At 41.3% G+C, this 23062-nt stretch overlaps 1 protein-coding gene across 1 annotated transcript in view; it reads left to right on the top strand.

Moving 5' to 3' along the window:
* Positions 1-14977, top strand: part of LOC136311017 (cytochrome P450 2C21-like) — a 33799-nt gene extending 18822 nt beyond the window's left edge. Inside the window, exons 7-9 of the mRNA XM_066240167.1 lie at positions 2010-2197; positions 11085-11226; positions 14553-14977. Coding sequence (XP_066096264.1) covers positions 2010-2197; positions 11085-11226; positions 14553-14734 — 512 coding nt within the window. The 3' untranslated portion in view covers positions 14735-14977. The remainder of the gene's footprint in view (positions 1-2009; positions 2198-11084; positions 11227-14552) is intronic.
* The last annotated feature ends 8085 nt before the right edge of the window (positions 14978-23062 follow it).

Below are 23062 nucleotides of genomic sequence, written 5' to 3'. Positions count from 1 at the left end.
ACATATGAGAAAGCAATCAATAAACAAGCGATCAATTGACACTAAGATGCCACAACGAAGAATTGATGCTTCTCATCTCTCTTCTTTCATGTCTGTCCCTATCTGTCTCTCTCTCTGACTCTCTCTGTCTCTGTCAAACAAACAAAATATATTGCTGCTCAAATGCATTTGCAATGTAAAGAGGGACTCAAGAAAATCATAATCTTTCCCTACTGTAGTGTCTTACTTTCTAAACAAAGAGCTAGACACAAATAAAAAAATCTTTTGAAATATACTCTAATGGGCAAACAAAATTTTCCTCAGAAGCATGATTTCTCTTACAAATGCAATTTTCCCATTTTACCTCATCTTCTTTATTGAGTTCATATTAAGAGGTTATTTCCTCCACTGTTATGTCATTTTCTGTTTGGTACATGCAGACAGCTTTAGTATAATTAAATCTCATGAGCCTCTCTCTCCAACATCAGCATCAGATTTTCCTTCTTGGTTTAAAGTCCCCTGTCCTCCATTATAACTGGGATGTTTTCCAAAAGGTGCGATTTACAAGCACAGCCTTGAAATCACTTTGCTTGCAACACATTGGGGTATACCATAGCAATGTATTTCTTTCATGTGACACACACTGTTTTAGCCAAATAAACTCACTAACTCTTGTAAGACCTATGTCGATTATGACTGTCAATTGTTTGGGACATTTTCCTACACACATTTAAAGCCCTTCTTGTGTCATATTTCCCCAGCTCTTCCATTTTCATTTTCTAGGTGGGTTTTTTTCTTGCATCATATCCATTTATATTTTGTCTTTTCTTTCTTGCCATCATTATCTTTCACTGTGACATTTGGCTAAGCATAGGATTTTATAAGCAGCTCCTAACCACTGCATATAACCACTCTCTTCTAGGCAAAACTCATCTCTCAAACTGAGAAGGCAAAGTCTAAAACTTCTCTAAAATTCTTAAGCCTTCGTTCCTTATATCTATTAAGCCACATATTTTTCAGATGCTCCATTAAAGGACCATTCTTCATGTGGTAGATACATCCCATATGTCCACAGTAGCCACCCGGTAGTAGAGAAAATGGGTTGTAGGCTCTAACAACAGTGGCTGCAGGTTCTGCTCTACTAGCACATAGCTGTGTGACCTCAGACTCATGACTACCTTTCCCTGTATGACGCCCTCTTCTGTTTAAGGAGATGATAATACTTCCTAACATTCACAGAGTCTTTTCAACAAAGAGAAAGTTAATAAGCATTTGTTCTTAACTAATGGATAGTCCTACTTCAGCTATTAACATGATATACTTTGTAGGTAAAGGAAAAATATAATTCACTGACACAAATTACTTACAACAATCTTATTTAGTTCAAAGACGGTGGATTTGGGAATAAGACCACATAATACCTGGATGTCCTTAATAAATATATTTACTTTTCTGGTCCTCTTTTTTTCATTTTTAAGATAAACAAACTAATATCCAACACATAAAACTATTTTGAGATATTATAAATTGTGTAGCATGCCTATCAAATTTTTCATGCTAAATAAATGTTAACTTCTTGTTCCTCTATGCTGAGTCTACTAAACATCTCATTTAATTGCTCTATTTATTAAGCACTTACTGTACTGGGAAGCTCTTACTCCCTTGGAAGTTACACATTTAATAAAACAAAAACTGCATATACAAAGAGGTTAAACTACATGGTTTGTAGTGATCATTCAGGATCCCAGGCCCCCTAGTCCATTAAACAAAAATACACAAAATAGAGAATCAAAGTTGAGAAGTGAATTTCACGGTACAATTGCATTTTACATGCACATATATTTAAGTCTCTAATGAGACTCGAATTATTAGCCCAAGAAACTAAAAATCTGTTTCTTTTTCTCCCTTATGGAGGTAGCCAAACATCGTTTTCCTTTCTTCCAATCTCCCGCCACAATGTAACCAAAATTAAGACAGTCATTTCACAAGAGTGTTCCATTTCACATACATTCTGATTCCTGCCGTGCCAGCTAAAGTCCAGGAAGAGATTGACCGTGTGGTTGGCAGAAACCGGAGCCCCTGCATGCAGGACAGGAGCCGCATGCCCTACACGGACGCCGTGGTGCACGAGATCCAGAGATACATTGACCTTGTTCCCACCAACCTGCCCCATGAGGTGACCCGGGACATTAACTTCAGAGGATACTTTATTCCGAAGGTGAGAGATATTTCATCTCCACTTTTCCTTAGGAATCAGATTCTGACTGTCACTGTAGTGGAATTACAGTCTGCTTCACTTTCTACAGGTATTGCACGTTCAAAACTCAGGCACCTCACCCTCTGTGTTCCTTTCCTTCTAGTCTGCTGACACTACTTTATAAATATAATAGCGCTTACGTTCCCGAGGATTTCAGTGCACCCTGCATGTCCGTTAGCGCAGTCTGCTGTCCACGTCTCTGCTCTCCAGTGTGTTTACTACTCTCCCCACTTAGCCAGCAGCCTGTCCTCCCCTTGTCTCCTCAGCTGTCTGTGTCACTTACTCGTCAAACTTTTCATGAAAAAAAGAAAAGCTGCAAGTCAACTGAAAGAAATCATTAGGAGGAGGGATACTATTTTCTCATTCTGATTGGGAAGTAAAGGGTTTTCAAGAATACAGCCACTCAGGTAGTTTTGAGAAATACCTCATACTTGGTTTCAAAGAGAATGACTTGGATTTTCAGTGACATCAGCACTTTTTAACTATTTTTTTATTTATTCAATTTTAGAGAAAGAGGAGAGAGAGAGAGAAAGAGAGAGAGAGAGAGAGAGAGAAAGAGAGAAAGGGGGAAGGAGCAGGGAGCCTCAATTCCCATATATACTTTGACCAGGAAAGCCCAGGGCTTTGAACTGGCGACCTCAGCATTCCAAGTTGATGCTTTCTCCACTGTGCCACCACAGGTGAGGCACATCAGCACTTTTTTTCCTTTTTTTTTATTATTGATTTTAATTTATTGTGTTTACATAGATTATAGTGTCACCCTGAATGCATACGCCCTCCCCCGTATTCCCCTCAACATCTCCCTTGCCCATCTCCATATAACGCCCTCCCCATCTCCCTTCAGGTTTATCCCATCCTATCATCCCCTTTCCCTCTGTTCTCATTTCCTCTGGTCCCTTTGATCCCTCCTCTGTCTCAATTCTGTTTCTTTGTTCACATTGTACATTGGATTCCTCAAATGAGTGAGGTCATATGATATTATTGTTTTTCTGCCTGGCTTATTTCACTTAACATAATAGTTTCCATGTCCATCCATGTTGTCGCAAAAGGTAACATTTCCTTCTTTTTCATGGCTCCATAGTATTCCACTGTATATATGTAAAACAGCTTTTAATCCACTCATTCACTGATGGACACTTGGACTGTTTCCAGATCTTTGCTATGGTGAACAATGCTGCCATTAACATTGGGGTGCATTTCCCCTTTTGAAACAGTGCTATGGTGTTCTTGGTGTATATTCCTAAAAGTGGGATAGCTGGGTCAAAAGGCAGTTTCATTTTTCATTTTTTGAGGAATCTCCATACTGTTTTCCACAGTGGCTGCACCAGTCTGCATTCCCACTAGCAGTGCAGGAGGGTTCCCTTTTCTCCACATCCTCGCCAGCACTTATACTGTGTTGTTTTGTTGATGAGTGCCATTCTGACTGGTGTGAGGTGATATCTCATTGTGGTTTCATTTGCATTTCTCTAATGATTAGTGATGTTGAGCATTTTTTCATCTTTCTATTGGCTGTCTGTATGTCCTCTTTGGAGAAGTGTTTATTCATTTCTTTTGCCCATTTTTGATTAGATTGTTTATCTTCCTGGTGTTGAATTTTACAAGTTCTTTATAAATTTTGGTTATTAACCCCTTATCAGACGTATTGTTGAATATGTTCTCCCATTGTGTAGTTTGTCTTTTTATTCTGTTCTTATTTTCTTTAGCTGTGCAAAAGCTTTTTTTTTTTTTTTTTTTTTTTTTTTTTTTTTTTTTTTCCAAAGTTGGAAATGGGAGGCAGTCAGAAAGACTCCTGCATGCGCCCGACCGGGATCTACCGGTCATGCTCACCAGGGGGTGATGCTCTGCCCATCTGGAGCGTTGCTCTGTTGCAACCAGAGCCATTTTAGCACCTGAGGCAGAGGCCATAGAACCAACCTCAGCGTCCGGGCCAACTTTGCTCCAATGGAGCCTTGGTTGCGGAAGGGGAAGAGAGAGACAGAGAGCAAGGAGAGGGGGAAGGGTAGAGAAGCAGATGGGCGCTTCTCCTTTATGCCCTGGCCGGGAATCAAACCTGAGACTCCTGCATGCCAGGCTGACGTTCTACCACTGAGCCAACTGGCCAGGGCCTGGAAAAGCTTTTTAGTTTGATGTAGTCCCATTTGTTTTTCTTTTATTCCCCTTGCCTATGGAAATAAATCAGCAAATATATTGCTGCAAGAGATATCAGAGAACTTACTGCCTATATTTTCTTCTAAGATACTTATGGTTTCACAGCTTACATTTAAGTCTTTTATCCATTTTGAGTTTATTTTTGTGAATGGTGTAAGTTGGTGGTCTAGTTTCGTTTTTTTTGTAGGTAGCTGTCCAATTTTCCCAACACCATTTGTTGAAGCAGTTGTCTTTACTCCATTGTATACTCTTACCTCCTATCTGTTGTCCATAAAGGTATGGGTTTATTTCTGGGTTCTCTGTTCTGTTCCATTGATCTGTATGCCTGTTCTTATGCCAGTACCAGGCTGTTTTGAGTACAATGGCCTTGTAGTATAACTTGATGTCCGGAAGTGTGATACCTCCCACTTTATATTTCCTTTTCAAGATTGCTGGGGCTATTCATGTTCTTTTTTGGTTCCATATAAATTTTTAAAATATGTGTTCTGTATCTTTGAAGTATGTCATTGGTATTTTAATTGATATTGCATTGAATTTATGAATTGCTTTGGGTAATATAGACATTTTAATGATGTTTATTCTTTCTAACCATGAGCACGGTATATGCTTCCACTTGTTTCAATCTTCCTTGATTTTTTATTTGTATTTTTCTGAAGCTGGAAATGGGGAGACAGTCAGACAGACTCCCGCATGCGCCCGACCGGGATCCACCCGGCACGCCCACCAGGGGCGACGCTCTGCCCACCAGGAGGCGATGCTCTGCCCCTCCGGGGCATCGCTCTGCCGCAACCAGAGCCACTCTAGTGCCTGGGGCAGAGGCCAAGGAGCCATCCCCAGCGCCCGGGCCATCTTTGCTCCAATGGAGCCTTGGCTGCGGGAGGGGAAGAGAGAGACAGAGAGGAAGGAGGGGGTGGGGTGGAGAAGCAAATGGGCGCTTCTCCTATGTGCCCTGGCCGGGAATTGAACCCGGGTCCCCCGCACACCAGGCTGATGCTCTACTGCTGAGCCAACCGGCCAGGGCCTTCCTTGATTTTTTTAATCAATGTTTTATAATTTTACTAGTACAAGTCTTTAGTCTTCTCGGTTAAATTTACTCCTAGGTACTTTATTTATTTTTTGTTGCAGTAGTGAGGGAATTGTTTCCTTAATTTCTCTTTCTGACTGTTCATTGTTGGTGTATAAAAATTCCTCTGATTTTTGAGTATTAATTTTATATCCTGCCACCTTGCTGAATTCATTTATCAGGTCCAATAATTTTTTAACTGAGACTTTAGGGTTTTCTACATACAATATCATATCATCTGCAAATAATGATAGTTTTACTTCTTTTCCAATTTGGATGCCTTTTATTTCTTCTTCTTGTCTGATTGCTGTGGCTAAAACTTCTAGGACTATGTTGAATAAGAGTGGTGAAATGGGGCACCCTTGCCTTGTTCCTGATCTTAAGGGGATTGTTTTTAACTTTTGCCCATTGAGTATGATGTTGGCTGTGGGTTTGTCATAGATGGCCTTAATCATGTTGAGGTATATTCCCTGTATTCCCACTTTACTGAGAGTTTTGATTATGAATGGGTGCTGGATTTTATCAAATGCATTTTCTGCATCTATTGAAAATATCATGTGGTTTTTCTCTTTCAATTTATTTATGTGATGAATCACATTGATTGATTTGCAAATATGTACCAGCCTTGCCTCCCCAGAATAAATCCCACTTGATCATGGTGTATGATTTTTTTCATATATTGCTGATTCCAGCTGGTTAATATTTTGTTGAGGATTTTAGCATCTAGATTCATCAGGGATATTGGCCTATAATTTTCTGTTTTTGTGTTCTCTTTGCCTGGTTTTGAAAACAGAATTATGCTCACCTCATAAAAGGAGCTTGAAAGGTTTTTTCTTCTTGAATTATTTGAAATATCTTGAGAAGTATAGGACTTAGTTGTTCTTTGAATATTGGGTAGAATTCACTTGTGAAGCCATCGGGTCCCGGGCTATTGTTGGTTGGGAGATTTTTAATAACTGTTTTGACCTCATTTGTTTAAATTGGTCTGTTTAGGTTTTCTGATTCTTCCAGATTGAATTTTAAAATATTATATGTTTCAAGGAATTTGTCCATTTCATCTAGGTTGTCTAATTTTTTAGCATACAGTTCTTCATATTTTCTTACAACCTTTTGTATTTCTGTTGTGTCAGTTGTTATTTCTTCACTCTCATTTCTAATTTTATTTATTTGAGTCCTCTCTCTTTTTTTCTTGATGAATATGGTTAAAGGTTTCTTGATCTTGTTTACCTTTTCAAAGAACCAGCTTCTTGTTTCTTTGATCCTCTGTATTGTTTCTTTTGCCTCTATGTCATTTATTTCCACTCTGATCTTTATTATTTCCTTCCTTCTACTACTTCTAGGATTTACTTGCTGTTCTTTTTCTAGTTCTATTAGATGCAGGGTTTCGTTGTTTACTTTAGCTTTTTCTAGCTTCTTAAAGTATGCCTGTAATGCTATGAACTTCCCTCTCAAGCACTGCTTTTGCTGTGTACCATAAATTTTGAGTTGTTGTATGCTCATTATCATTCGTTTCTAGGAATTTTTAAATTTCTTCTTTGATCTCATTGTTAACCCATTCGTTATTTAATAACATGCTATTTAGTTTCCAAATGTTTGAGAATGTTTCAGTTTGTCTGTTGTGGTTGATTTCTAGTTTCATGCCTGTGTAATCAGAGGATGTGCTTGATATGATCTCTATCTTCTTAAATTTTTTGAGACTGCTTTTGTGCCTTGACATGTGGTCTATCCTAGAGAATGTATCATGAGCACTTGAAAAGAATGTAAATGTATATTCTGCTGCTTTAGGGTGAAAGGTTCTGAAAATATCTATTAAATCAAGTTGATCTAGTGTGTTCTTTAAGTCTGCTGTTTCTTTGTTAATTTTCTTTCTTGAGGATCTATCTAGTGATGTTACTGGGGTATTAAAATCTCCTACTATTATAATATTGCTGTTGATCTCACTCATTATATTCAACAAAGTCTTCTTTATATATTGAGGTGCTCCTATATTAGGTGCGTAGATATTTATAATGGTTATATATTCCTGTTGGATTGCTCCCTTTATCATTATATAATGACTTACTTTATCTCTTATTATAGCCTTTGTTTTAAAGTCCATTTTTGTCTAATATAAGTATTGCTACCCCAGCTTTATTTTCATTTACATTTGCCTGATATATATTTTACCTTCAATCTATGTGCATCTTTTGTTTTGAGGGGTGTGTCTTATAGACAGCATATGTATGGGTTCTGTTTTCTTATCCATGCAACTACCCTCTGTTTTTTGATTGGATAATTGAATCCATTTACATTTAAGGTTATTATTGATATGTAGTTGTTTATTGCCATTTTATTCTTTAAAGCTGTATTCCTCTTTTGTCATATTTTTTCCCCCTTTGATCTGTTTACAACAGGCTCCTTAACATTTCTTGAAACATTGGTTTGGTTGTAATGAATTCCTTGAGTTTTTTTTTTTTTGTCTGGAAATAATTTATTTATCCTTCAATTTCAAATGATAGCCTTGCTGGATAAAGTAGCCTTGGTTGTAGGCTCTTGTTCTGCATTCCTTTGAATATGTCTTGCCTTTCCCTTTTGGCCTCAAGTGTTTTGGTTGAGAAGTCAGATGTCATCCTTATGGGGGCTACTTTTTGGATGATAGTTTTTTTCTCTCTAGCAGCTTTTAATATTTTCTCTTTATCACTTAGCGTTGGTATTTCAATTATGATGTGTCTTGGTGTAGATTTCTTTGCGTTTCTCTTTAATGGAATTCTCTGTGCTTCTTGAACTTGTGTGACTTTTTTCTGCATCAATTTAGGGAAGTTTTCAGCTATGATTTGTTGAACAAAGTCTTTATCCCTTGTTCTTTCTCTTCTTCTTCAGGAACCCCTATGTTATGGATGTTATTTCTCTTCATGTTGTCACAGAGCTCTCTTAGAATTTCCTCAGACTTTTTGAGTCTCTTTTCTTTTTGCTGCTCTGATTCCATGCCTGCGTTTATCTTTTCCTCTAACTCACTGATTTGATCCTCAGCTTCATCCACCCTACTTTTAATTCCTTTCATTGTAGTCTTTATTTCTGATATTGCATTTGTCATTTCTGACTGATTTCTTTTTTATTTCAATATCCTTTTTTATACTTGCTATCTCTTTATTTAGTTGTTCATTATGACCATCTATTGTTGTTTTAAGATCTTTGAGCATATTAACAATCATAATTTTAAACTCTGCATCTGGTAATTTGGTTATATCAGACTCATTCAAGTCCTTTTCTGGTATTTCTCTTGATTCAATTAGGTTGCATTTCTCTGCCTTCCATTTTGTCATTCCCTAGGTGTGGTGTGTCTGCAGGCCCACCACCATCTCTGCCGCTGCCTCAGGTGTTCGGGTATGGGCTTTGCTTGCACCTGCCAGCTGTGGCTGTTGCTGCAGTTTCCACCTCACCTCCACGGGAAGGGCTGCGTTCTCGTTCCCGGGTCTACAAGCCTTCGCCTTCACCCCGCCCTCATTAGTGGGCCTGCATACCACACCTGGGGCCACAAGCCTCGGCACTGCTGGCAGGGATGAGCACATTTGGTCAGCCGTGGGTCTCCGCCTTTTCCTGGGCTTTTACCCTGCTCCCACAGGCAAAGCTGTGCTCACAAGTCAGGCCGCAAGTGGGGCTCTAGGCCAGACAGGCCTGCATGCCCGTGCTCAGCCGTGGGTCTCTGCAGTTCCCAGGCTTTCTCCATTCCCCTGCGGGTGGGATTGCAGGCGGGCCTTCAGCCAGCTGGACCTCTTTCGTGGATCCCTTCTACCTCCGCTATGTGAGACTGAACTCAGGCCAGGCCTAAGTCATGGCCGGCCTGGCTTCTTCCCCCACCCATGGGACCATGCCTTCTGCATTCCATTGCCGCCCACCCTCCAGCAAACCCTCAGTAGTATAGGTGAGGGCTCTGAAGCTCAGACCCTAACAGTCAATACTGTATTCCTTAAGGTCCCCTCCTTCTAAGCAACTCTGCTCTTAGTGCCATGGAAGAGCTTGTTTGGCTGGTATCCTGCTTCCCTTTGCTGGTATTGCTGGTTCCAGGGGAAATATTCACTTCAGATTTGGGGAGTGACTCAGCCCAGGGGTCAGGGTGGCTGTCCCTCAAAGTGTTTCTGCCTGTGCCTCCTAGATTACACTCTCTTCCTGCTACTCTGGTCCTCTCTTCTCTCCTAGTACCCCGGACTTTCGGGTGAGTGGTCATGAAAGAGGTTTTCTGTGTGGTCCATTTAAGAAGAATCCTGGGTCTGAGAAATCTGTCTCTTTCTCAAAAACAGTATCCTGACTTGTTTTGCTGTGAAACACTGTCCATACGCTTCTTCGAGGCTCTGGGGCTGCAGGATGGGCTTTGTTCCTGGGGCCCAAGACCCTCACCTCTCCGCTAAACTCACTTCCTGCCATGCAAGTCTCTCTGGGCTGCTGTTTGCTCCCAGGAGCTGGGCCGCCCTCTCCATGTTTCTACTTTTTCTACCAGTCTCAGTGTGACTTCTGCAGTGTTCCTTGGTTAAAGAGCCCTATTACTTTAGTTCATAGATGGTTTTTCCAGATGATGGTTCTTAAAAGTAAGTTGTAATTCACTTTGGTTCTGGGAGGTGGAAGTTGGTATGTCTGCCTACTCCATCGCCATCTTGCTCTTCCACATCAACAGTTTTGACAATAGTGCAATTAAGGATAGTGCACTCCAGAGAGTGTCCTTAGTTTTCTGAAAAACAAGTGCTGATATCAGACTACAAACTAAAGATGATGGCCTTGGGGTCCATGAACAGTGCCTTGGACTGGCTTATATGGTTTAAGACCTATTAGGCTTCGTCACTAATTCATTCTGTGACATAAAATAAATTCTCTTTTAATACCTCAATTATTTGGTGTATAAAACAAAAGGATTTGATGAATGGACTTTTTAAAAAACTACATAATATTTTTTTTCCCATATAGTGAGAGGAGGGGAGGCAGTGACAGACTCCTGCATGTGCCTGCCTGGGATCCACCAGTCATGCTCACTAGGGGGCGATGTTCTGCCCGTCTGAGACCATTTTAATTGAGCCATGGCTATAGAAGGGGAGGAAAAGAGAGAGAAAGATAGAGAAAGAGAAGTGAGAGGCAGAGGGGTGGAGAAGCAACCTTCTGTGTGCCCTGAACAGAAATCAAACCCAGGACACAAGCCATTCAGATGCTGTACCAGTGAGCCAACTGGACAGGGCCTGCATAACATTCTTTTTCTTTTTTTTTTTTCATTTTTCCGAAGCTGGAAACAGGGAGGCAGTCAGACAGACTCCCGCATGTGCCCAACCGGGATCCTCCTGGCATACCCACCAGGGGGTGATGCCCTGCCCCTCTGGGACGTCGCTCTGATGCATCCAGAGCCATTCTAGCGCCTGAGGCAGAGGCCACAGAGCCATTCTCAGCACCCGGGCCATCTTTGCTCCAGTGGAGCCTCACTGTGGGAGAGGAAGAGAGAGACAGAGAGGAAGGAGAGGGAGAGGGGTTGAGAAGCAGATAGGCGCTTCTCCTGTGTGCCCTGGCCGGGAATCGAACCGGGACTCCCGCACGCCAGGCCGACGCTCTACCGCTGAGCTAACCGGCCAGGGCCCAGCATAACATTCTTTAATCCAATTTGTCTGTTTCTTTTTATATCAGGGCACATCCATATTCACATCTCTAACTTCTATCCTGCATGATAACAAAGAGTTTCCTAACCCAGACCAGTTTGACCCCGGCCACTTCTTAGATGAAAGAGGCAACTTTAAGAAGAGTGACTACTTCATGCCTTTTTCAGCAGGTAAGCAAGTTTCAATTCTATTTGTACATCAGATACCAAAGAGATGAGGCAGGGCTTTGTGGGGAGGCCACCCTGGGCTGGACAAATTGTCATTTGCATGAGAACAGAGGCACCACTCCCAAAGTCCAGGTTATTTCTCATTGGATTGGAGACTGCTCAATGAGTTCTGTCCCATAATTCACCACTGACATTCCCAAAAGCTCCTGCTAGAGTCAGTTCATTCAGTACACTTCCCTGAGGACCCCGTATACAGCATACTCATGCTCAGATCCAAGGATAAAGTGTGAATAAGAAACAGATCTGGCCCTGGCCGGTTGGCTCAGCGGTAGAGCGTTGGCCTGGCGTGCGGGGGACCCAGGTTTGATTCCCAGCCAAGGCACATAGGAGAAGCGCCCATTTGCTTCTCCACCCCACCCCCTCCTTCCTCTCTGTCTCTCTCTTCCCCTCCTGCAGCCAAGGCTCCATTGGAGCAAAGATGGCCCGGGCACTGGGGATGGTTCCTTGGCCTTTGCCCCAGGCGCTAGAGTGGCTCTGGTTGCGGCAGAGCGACGCCCTGGAGGGGCAGAGCATCGCTGCCTGTTGGGTAGAGCGTCGCCCCTGGTGGGCATGCCGGGTGGATCCCGGTGGGGTGCATGGGGTGCATGCGGGAGTCTGACTGTCTAAAAAGAAACAGATACCCTCTCTGAAAGAGAGGAGGACAGATAAACATGCTGTGGGCCAGCCGCAATGAGTATATTCAGGTCCTGAGCGGGAACGGTGAGGAATTAATTAAATAAAAATGGAAGAATATAAAAGATGGTTTTGGAAAGGCTTTGCAATTACTGCTAGCAGAAAATACCGTCCTAGCAGAGAAAAACATGGCCGCCCCAGAAACCACATCTTCCTTTATTATAGGACAAAATGGGCCATTATAAAATTAATGACTTATCTGATTACAATTTACAAGGCAACTCAAGAATTCTACCAAATGCAAAAAAACCTCACCAATACTTAACATGCACAAAGAAGCCAGTTTTTCCTTCAGGGAACATGGGGGGAAGGACGGACATCACAGCTAACATGGAGGTGTGGGGAAGGGCTTAGCTTTTTGCCAGCGAGGTGAGTGGTTGGGCAGCAGCCAGTTCCCCACGCCTCTGTCCCCCAGAAATAACTCTAAAAACCCTGTTGATATTTCAGTCCCCAATATTAACAGGCAATGAGACCACAGAGAGACAAATGGTCTTCGAAGGGCTGTTGTGGGAACCAAACAGAAGCTTCTGACTCTTTTTATCTTTGTATTGTTTTGTTTTAGAGAGACAGAGAGAGAAAGGGGGAGAAAGAGAAAGAGAGAGAAGCATTCATTTGCTGTTCCACTTAGTTGTATATTCATTGATCACTTTCCATATGTGACCTGGCTGGGGATCGAAACTACAACCTTGGCGTTTCAGATGACGCTCTAACAGAATGAGCTACAGGCCAGTGTCAGAAGCTCCTGACTCTTGTCCTCTGTGTTGCCAGGGCAGAGGGTAGAGTATTTAGAAGGTATGAGAAATGTTCTTGCAGGAAGTTTTATTTCAGTGCTTTCCTTTAATTTGTGAGGGTCCCAAAAGAAATAGGTGGCATACTCAGAAAGTCAACTAAAGAAAATTTAAAGAGCCTGACCAGGCAGTAGTGCAGTGGATAGAGCTTCACACTGGGATGCAAAGGACCCAGGTACGAAACCCTGAAGTCACCGGCTTGAGCACACTCACCAGCTTGAGCGTGAGGATGTTGGCTTGATCTAGGGGTCATAGATATGAACCCATGTTCACTGGCTTTAGCAAGGTGTCACTTTCTCTGCTGTAGCCCCCTGGTCAAGGCACATATGAGAAAGCAATCAATGAACAATTAAGGAGCTGTAATGAATAATTGATTCTTCTTATCTCTCTCCCTTCCTGTCTGTCCCTCTCTGTGTCTCTGTCACACACAAACACACATATGTTTAATGCAAAGACAGTTTTTTGGAGTGTGAGAAGATTAAGGGAAGTAATGAGGTGTGCTAAAGCACTCAGGGGCTGACACCAGCAGGGGAAAAACATCACCATCCTAGGTTGAAAGGAGCAAGGGATGGTGACTATTACTGGAATCCAAGTAGATCTTTAGCAAAGAGGGATGGGACCCCTCAACAGGTGATGCGTTTAGAGGCAGAGGAATAGAGCCACTGTCTAAACTGCGGTCCGACAGGGTGGGAGTGAGGATTAAATACTCTGGCCATTTCAATATCTAATCCTCTGAATTTATTCAGAACTCAGAAAGGAACCAACTTCTGGGTTTATGCAAGTCATAGAAATCAGCTTCTTGAGCAGAGAGTAAACACCAAAGACAAACACACACAGAATGGACCTGAAAGGAAGAAGACCCAGAGAATATTCAGCACACTCCAAAGGAGAAACAGAGGGAAGAAGAGAGAGTAAAAGGCCTTATCTTTCTTTCTGTGTAATGAGCCTGCTCAAAGTTTCTATTCATATCACTGGGTTTGCAGACTTGCTTTTGTCTGACACTGTAGGCATCATTTCAAGATGAAAGGCCTTACCTTAAGAGCTTATATTCCAGTCAGTGAGACAGATGAATTATTAGAACTTCATGTGACATGTGCTGTGTTAGAACATTAATGAAGGCTGTGGAAACATATGAGTATGTAACTCAGGGAGTGAGTTACATACCCTGAGCACGTCACAGAAGTTTGCATAGAGTAAATGACATCTGAACAGGATCTAGTAAAATGTAGAGAGTGTCAGCCGGCAGAGCAGAGGGGAAGACTATTCCATGTGGAGGGACCGCTGAATTTGAGACAACATCTGAAATTGCCAGTCTGTTTGGGGATTAGTGGATAATAATGCTGTGGCTAATTTTTGAGGTCTTTTTATACTTGGCAATGGTAAACTCTTGAAAAATTTTAAAGCGGCGACATGAAAAGATTAAGATTATACTTTAGAATACAGGTGAGGGGAAACAAACCTGTTACTGAGCCTTGGAACTGACCATGGAAAAGTACAGTGTGTGCCTCATGCCAGTTGAGTAGGTCAGCATGTGTGTGTGTGCATGGAAAGATGTCACTGACAAACCACAGGAAATCAAGTCCAACGTGGGAGCACAGAATAGAATCTTTCTTGCAGCACGCACACAGAAGTCGGTACTGCGAGAATTAAGGAAACCAGGTTCCGCTGTAGATAAGAGAAGACATAAATTAATTAGTCTTTTATTAATATACTTATATATTTATTTTTATTTCCATATTTTTTCAGCCTCTCTGTGTGTTAACTCAGAAATAGAATTAAATTAATATGTAATTTCTGTGTCATTTTTAGGAAAAAGGGTTTGTGCTGGAGAAGGCCTGGCCCGCATGGAGCTGTTTTTAATACTGACCCACATTTTACAGCATTTTACCCTGAAGCCTGTGGTTGATCTGAAGGACATTGACATCACTCCAGCTGTCTCTGCGCTAGGCTCTGTACCGCCCGACTATAAGCTCTGTTTCATTCCAGTGTGAAGCAGGGACACGCTGCCAGGTTGCAGAACAAGACCCTCCGGCCTCATCTGAATGAGCCAGACGCTTTCTGTTCAGTGTGTGAGCCATTACCCACCTCTTTCTGAACAGGAGGAACAACATTCCTAAGCTCTGTCTCTTCTAATTTCCCCTGTCCTGTACAAAATAAAACTATAAAGCCTCTTGTGTGAGACATAAGAGAATGTCTTTATGGCCTTAAACTCTGTAGACAGCACTTATTATAAGAGATTGTCAAATAAGTCTTTAGTTAAATTAATTTAAGCTTCTATCTATTCATCAAATGATACCATTTAAGATCACCAAAAGGCTGTCCTGGCCAGTTGGTTCATGGATAGAACATTCGCCCAGTATATGGATGTTCTGGGTTTGATTCCCCAGTCATGACATGTAGGAGAAGCAACCATCAGCTTATCTCCCCTTCCTTCCTCTCCCCCTTCTCTCGCTCTTTGCTCTTGAAGCCAGTGGCTGTGTTGGTTTGAGTTGAGGAGAGCTTGGTTGATTTGAGGCTCCAGACAGGGGTAGCCAGATGGATACCGGTTGGGGTGCATGTAGGAGTCTGTCTCTTATCTCCCCTCCACTTACTTAACAAAAAAAGATAATCAAAAAGTAAGATAAAGAGTGGGAGAAATGATCACAATGAATATATTCTGGAAGGATGTATATCCACATTATATAAAGAACCAAAAAAACCACAAAGACACTGTCAATATTTTTTTGAATGGGAAAAATGTTTGAATAGTCACTTAACAGAAGAAGATTTTATGAGGTCAATATACATGTAAAAAGAGATTCAACTTTACAAGTTATGTGGGAAGTAAAAATTAGAACCAGCCTGACCAGGAGGTGGTGCAGTGGATAGAGCATTGGACTGTGATGTGGAAGACCCAGGTTCGAGACCTTGAAGTCACCAGCATGAGCGCAGGCTCATCTGGTGTGAGTAAAGCTCTCCAGTTTGGACCCAAGGTCTCTGGCTTGAGCAAGGGGTTACTCAGTCTGCTGTAACCCCAAGATCAAGGCACATGAGAAAGCAATCAATGAACAACTAAGGTGTCGCAATGAAAAACTGATGAATGATGCTTCTCATCTCTCTCCATTCCTGTCTGTCTGTCTCTACTTATCCCTCTCTCTGACTCTCTCTGTCTCTTTATTAAAAAAAAACACCCCAAAAACAAAAAAAGTAAATCCAAAATGAATTACTAATATGTACCCACCATCAACTAACAAACATGTCCCACACAAGCAAGGATCTTTGTTTTGTTCACTAATAAATAGCAGTTACCAGGACCTGAAGATGGCAGCAAAGTAGGCAGACGCACAGACTCCCAGCTCTCACCACCAAACTACAATACAAATCAGTTTAGAAACAATCAGCATGAAAAACCAACTCTGGACTATAAGAACAGCTCTCAAAAACCAAGGAAAGGCCCCACCTCTCACCTAAAAAACCAAAAAACAGGGAGAGAAAAAGATGGCAGCGGAGTAGGCGGACGCACAGACTCCCAGCTCTCACCACTAAACTGGAATACAAATCAATTTGGGAAAAATCAGCATGAAAACCCAACTCTGAACTGTAAGAACAGCTCTCAAAAACCAAGGAGCAAAGAAGAATCCACAACAAACCTGGTAGGGAGCACCTGAATCTCCCCTGCTTACAGGATCGGGGAGGGGGGTGAGGCTGAGAGCCCAGAGGGGATCTCACAGAAGGGAAAAGTGCAGAAACTACTGCTCACAGGCACTTGCCTGGTGACCAGGGAGCTAGGTGTGTTGAAAAGACCAGCTTATCTCCCAAGTGGAAAGGAAAGAGAGAGGGACAGACTGTGAGGGGCTAAGGAATGAAGGAGATGACCTAAAACAGCTGACTCATCCATGCTGGAGGCGGCCATAGCTGGGGGAGGGACTGAACCTTTCACAAAACAGAGCTGAAGTGCTTCCAGATCAGAGATCTCCAGACATCTATCCAACTCCAATCATCACAACAAGACACAGCTGAAAACAAGAAGTGGGGAGGAGGAGCAGTAACTCAAGTCTCCATGGAGATCTGAGACACACCTCCCCCTACTGAAGCTGAGAAAACACCCTGCCCCCAGTGAGATTAGCTGGCTAAAGAAGCCTTCAGAGTCTCATGTTATACCCACCGCATTCCTGGATACAGTTTCAAGGAAGCCCCCTGCTGAGATCAGTAAACAAGACTATCACCTGTTAAGAAAACAAACAAATCAATACTTCAAAATGGCCCAAATCCGAAAGTGGATTACAAATAATAGCTGAAGCCAACCCAAGAAGACCTAGAAATAACACAATTGAAAACTGGAGATAGACAACACCAAACCTAGACTCAACCAGCTCTACAAACAAAATACCCAAATACAGACATAATGAGAAGACAAAGAAGTGTAATCCAAATGAAACCACAAGAGAAACCTTCAGGAGATGAACTGAGTGATATAGAGATAACCAAACTTCCAGGTGCGGAGTTCAAAATAATGATTGTAAGGATGCTTAGGGATCTTAGAACAACAATGGATGGTCATTATGAACATCTAAATAAAGAAATAGCAAGTATAAAAAAGGATATTGAAATATTAAAAAAGAATCAGTCGGAGATGACAAATACAATATCAGAAATGAAGACCACAATGGAAGGGATTAAAAACAGGATGGATAGAGCTGAGGATCGAATCAGTGAGTTGGAGGACAACTTGAATAAAGGCAAGAAAGCAGAGAAAAAAAAGGAAAAGAGACTCAAAAAGTCTGAGGAAACTCTTAGAGAGCTCTGTGACAACATGAAGAGAAATAACATCCATATCATAGGGGTTCCTGAAGAAAAAGAGAAAGAACAAGAAATAGAGACTTTTTTCAATCATATTATAGCTGAAAACTTCCCTAAATAAATGCAGGAGAAACTCTCACAAGTTCAAGAAGAACAGTGAACTCCATTAAAGAGAAACCCAAAGAAACCTACAGCAAGACACATCATAATTAAAATACCAAAGCTAAGAGATAAAGAGAAAATATTAAAAGCTGCAAGAGAAAAAAAAGCTATCACCTACAAAGTAGCACCCATTAGGATGACATCTGACTTCTCAACAGAAACACTTGAGGCCAGAAGGGAATGGCAAGAAATATTCAAAGTAATGCAGAACAAGAACCTACAACCAAGACTACTTTATCCAGCAAGGCTATCATTTGAAATTGAAGGAGAAATAAAAAGCTTCCCATACAAAAAAAAAAAACACAAAAACTCAAGGAATTCATTACAACCAAACCAATGCTGCAGGAAATGTTAAGGGGCCTGTTGTAAACAGATCAAAGTGGGAAAAGAATATAGCAAAAAAGGAATACAGTTTTAAAGAATAAAATGGCAATAAAAAACTACATATCAATAATAACCTTAGCGCGACCAGGCGGTGATGCAGTGGATAGAGCATTGAACTGGGATGCAGAAGTACCCAGGATTGAGACCCCGAGGTCACCAGCTTGAGCGCAGTCTCATCTGGTTTGAGCAAAAGCTCACCAGCTTGGGCCCAAGGTCGCTGGTTCCAGCAAGGGGTTACTTGGTCTGCTGAAGTACATATGAGAAAGCAATATGAGAAAGCAATCAATGAACAACTAAGGTGTTGCAATGAGAAAGCACATATGAGAAAGCAATCAATGAACAACTAAGGTGTTGCAATGCGCAACGAAAAACTAACAATTGATGCTTCGCATCTCTCCATTCCTGTCTGTCTACCCCTCTCTCTGACTCTCTCTCTCTGTCTCTGTAAAAATAAATAAATAAATAAATAAATAAATAAATAAATAAATAATAACCTTAAATGTAAATGGATTAAATGATCCAATCAAAAGACATGTTGGATGACGTCAGAGTAATGGCGAGGTAGGAAGCGATACCGATAAATCTCCCCCAAAACTCAACAAGATCTTCAACCAGAAACAGAAAAACCTATACTTGGAGCCTCCAGATGCTTCGCAATACACCTGAAGGTATGGTCGAGTGAAAAATTGGCTAAATATATAACCAAACCCCGAAGGAATTAGAGTAAGAAATGCTCCGCCTTCCTCACTAACCTAAACAGGGCAGCTTTCTCTGGTAACTGTGAATATAGAAACTGAGGCGGGCAAAGGGGGTGAATAGATCCAGGCCGTGGCACAAACGGCTGAACCAGGCTGTGGCACGGAGATCCAAGCCGAGGAAAAACTGATCCTGTGGCAACCCGGGCAATACAAGCTAACACTCGCGCCAAACCCAAACAAAGAAAGACAAGCGGGGCAGCCATTTTACCTGATCCCTGGTCGGCTCGTAGTTAGTGGGTGAGAGATTTCTTCCTAAGCACCGGGAGTGGGTGCCCGTGTTACCCTACAGAGATGCAGAGTCAGAGGCCTTTCTGTGGGCCAAAAGCAGAATCTCTGGGCAGCCCCAGTGCCCTGGGAAAGCCGTGCACGGGAGGGAGCGAGAACTAATTCCAACGGTGGAAATTTTCCGTGCTGGTGGGGGTTTCACTCAGAGGGAAACATGGCCGGCCTCATATCCTGGTCTGCGTGCGCAGTTAGTGAGTGAGAGATTCCTCCGAGTGCCTCGGCAGTGCGTGCCCGTGTTATCGCACAGAGGGGCAGAGTCAGGGGCCTTTGTGTGGGCCAAAGCGGAATCTCGGGCAGCCCCAGCACCTTGCAAAAGCCGTGCACGGGGACGGAGCGAGAGCCAATTCCAATGCTGAAACTTTTCCATGTGGTTGGGGGTTTCACTCAGAGCGTGAGACTGCTGGCCGGATATCCTGGTTTGCGCGCGCAGAGAGTTTCCTCCAAGCGCCCCGGAAGTGGGCACCCACCTGTGTTACCGGACAGAGTGGCAGAGCCAGAGGTCTTTGAGTGGGCGGAAACCCCACCTGATTATGCTAGCAGCTCTGACTGACTGAGCCTTACCCAGAGCCCTGTGCTGAGTAGAAATAGAGTGGGGAGTTGCCAGCTCTTTGAGCCTCTTACTATCCAGGCAGAGGCAGCAGCAACCCCATAGCTGGATTATCAGGCTACTAATTGAGGAAGGAAAGACTAGGAGAAAGGCTCCAGAAACACGGACTCTCTCATTGTCGGAGCCTATAAATGCTAATGAGTCTCGACTGCCAACGAGACTAAAGCACAATACATGACATTGCCATAGAGACTTATCAACTGCAAACCTCTACCTGAGCGTGCCAAAGGGGCAGAACCTGGGGTACAGAGTCACCGACCAGGAAGAGGGAGAGAAAAGAAAAAGCAAGAAGATAACCTCTCCAAATCAAGAATAATCTGCAGACTTTATAACCTATCCCATTTTATTATATTTGTTCGTTTGTTTCTCTTATCTTCATTCTTGATATTTTTTTCCTCCTCCAATTTGGCCAATTAACTCTGCTGGTCTTACTCTTTCCTCTCCTTGAACTACACTACCCATAAGTGTTACATCTCCCATTATCTTTTCTTTCCTCTTCCTTTCTCTCTATGAGGGTTGCACTCCAAAACCCTTAACTCTCTCTCTCTCTCTCTCACTCTCTCCTCTTTTTTCTTTTTTCTTCTTTTAGTGGTTCCCTCTTTTTCTCTCTCTCTCTCTCTTTCTTTTCTCCCTCTATATTAGTTTCTTCCTTTCTCCTTTACATCTCCTCTCATTCAAACCTCAATAACAAACAAATTATCTTATCTGGGACTCAAACTTATGTTTGTGGCATTTTGGGGTTTTTTTACTTCACCTTTTTAACTCACTAGCAGTGCTCCCATCCCTGGCTCTCCATTTTATCTAGTTCTTGTTCCACTAAATACAATAGTAATTTTTAAATTTGTTCCCCCATTTTTCTGTTTTCCTCTTATTCCTCTCATCATAACTCTTAGACAACCAACACCTAAAAGCAAATCATTTTATTGTTGACCCAATTTTTTTCTTATTTGCTTTTGGTGGGTCCATACCCCCTTTTTTTTCTTTTTTTTTCATTTTTTTGCCCCTCTATTACTTTTCCCCAATTCAGGCCCTCCATTACAGGCATTGTTTGTTATAATTCACAGTTCACCACAAGATTTTCTCAAGAAAGAGGGAAGAGGAGAGGAGAGGAAAAAAGGAGGGGGGGTATAATTTCCTTTTTTTAAAATTTTTATTTTATTTTTCTTTATTTCATTATTAATTTTTTTAAAAAAAAACAACTCTTTTTGATTTTTTATTTTTGTTTAACTTTTTATTCTTTATTAAATCTCATTAATACTATCAACAAAACCACCCTCAGATGCCATTAAGGAAGAGAAAATCGAATATCATGGATACAAAAGAAAGAGGTAACACAGCTAGATGAGGAAAAATCTATGGAGAAAAAATTTAATATATTGGAAACCTTGGAGCAAATGACAGAGAATTCAATATAGAAATCCTAAAAATCCTCCGAAATATACAAGAAAACACAGAAAGGCAATTTAGGGAGCTCAGAAAACAACTCAATGAACACAAAGAATATATGTCCAAGGAAATTGAAACTATAAAAACAAATCAAACAGATGAAAAACTCAATTCACGAGCTGAAAAACGAAGTAATAAGCTTAGCTAATAGAACAGGTCAGATAGAAGAGAGGATTAGTGAAATAGAAGACAAGCAACTTGAGGCACAACAGAGAGAAGAAGAAAGAGACTAAAAAATTAAAAAAAATGAGATATCCCTAAAGGAATTATCTGACTCCATCAAAAAGAATAACATAAGAATAATAGGTATATCAGAGGGAGAAGAGAGAGAAAATGGAATGGAGAACATACTCAAACAAATAATAGATGAGAACTTCCCAAGCTTGTGGAAAGAACTAAAGCCTCAAGTTCAAGAAGCAAACAGAACTCCGAGTTTTCTTAACCCCAACAAACCTACTCCAAGGCATATCATAATGAAATCGACACAAACCAACAGCAAAGAAAAAATTCTCAAGGCAGCCAGGGAAAAGAAGAATACAACATATAAAGGAAGGCCCATTAGATTATCATCAGATTTCTCAGCAGAAACTCTACAAGCTAGAAGAGAGTGGACCCCAATATTTAAAGTCCTGAAAGAGAGGAACTTTCAGCCACAAATACTATACCCATCAAAGCTATCCTTCAAATATGAAGGAGAAATAAAAATATTCACAGATACAGAAAAGATGAGGGAATTTATCATCAGAAAACCCCCACTCCAGGAATTACTAAAGGGGGTTCTCCAATCAGATACAAAGAACAAGAAAAAAAACAGAGCCACAAGTAAAAGCTCCAAGAAGAACACAATAAAACCAAATTTAAACTGTGACGACAACAAAAAGAAAGAGGGGGAGAAGATGGAGATTAACAGTAGCAAAGGACGATGGAGTGCAAAAGTACTCACAAAATAGTTTGCTACAATGAACAGGGTAGGGACCCTTTTCATTACTCAAAGGTAACCACCATTGAAAAAACCACCACAGAAGCACATGAGATAAAAAAGATAGCAACAGAGGAAAGATGTATGGAATACAACCAAAGAAAAACAAAAGATAGAAAAACGAAAGAGAAGGATCAAACAAGACACAAAACTAACAGAAAGCAAGATATAAAATGGCAATAGGGAACTACAAGTGTCAATAATTACACTAAATGTAAATGGATTAAACTCACCAATAAAAAGGCACAGAGTAGTAGAATGGATTAAAAAAGAAAATTCAACTGTATGCAGCCTACAGGAAACTCATCTAAGTAACAAGGATAAAAACAAATTCAAAGTGAAAGGCTGGAAAACAATACTCCAAGCAAATAACATCCAAAAAAAAGCAGGTGTAGCAATACTCATATCGGATAATGCTGACTACAAGACAGGAAAAGTACTCAGAGACAAAAATGGCCATTTCATAATGGCTAAGGGGACACTGAATCAAGAAGACATAACAATTCTTAATATATATGCACCAAACCAAGGAGCACCAAAATATATAAGACAGCTACTTATTGACCTTAAAACAAAAACTGACAAAAATACAATCATACTTGGAGACCTCAATACACCACTGACGGCTCTAGATCGGTCATCCAAACAGAGAATCAACAAAGACATAGTGGCCTTAAACAAAACACTAGAGCACCTGGATATGATAGACATCTACAGGACATTTCATCCCAAAGTGACTGAGTACACGTTTTTCTCCAGTGTACATGGATCATTCTCAAGAATTGACCATATGTTGGGCCACAAAAACAACATCAGCAAATTCAGAAAAATTGAAGTTGTACCAAGCATATTTTCTGATCATAAAGCCTTGAAACTAGAATTCAACTGCAAAAAAGAGGAAAAAAATCCCACAAAAATG

Source organism: Saccopteryx bilineata, chromosome 7, assembly GCF_036850765.1.
Source record: "Saccopteryx bilineata isolate mSacBil1 chromosome 7, mSacBil1_pri_phased_curated, whole genome shotgun sequence".
NCBI classification, from domain to species: domain Eukaryota; kingdom Metazoa; phylum Chordata; class Mammalia; order Chiroptera; family Emballonuridae; genus Saccopteryx; species Saccopteryx bilineata.
The sequence above is the reverse complement of the archived record's forward strand: the minus strand, read 5'-3'. Positions and strand labels throughout refer to the sequence as shown.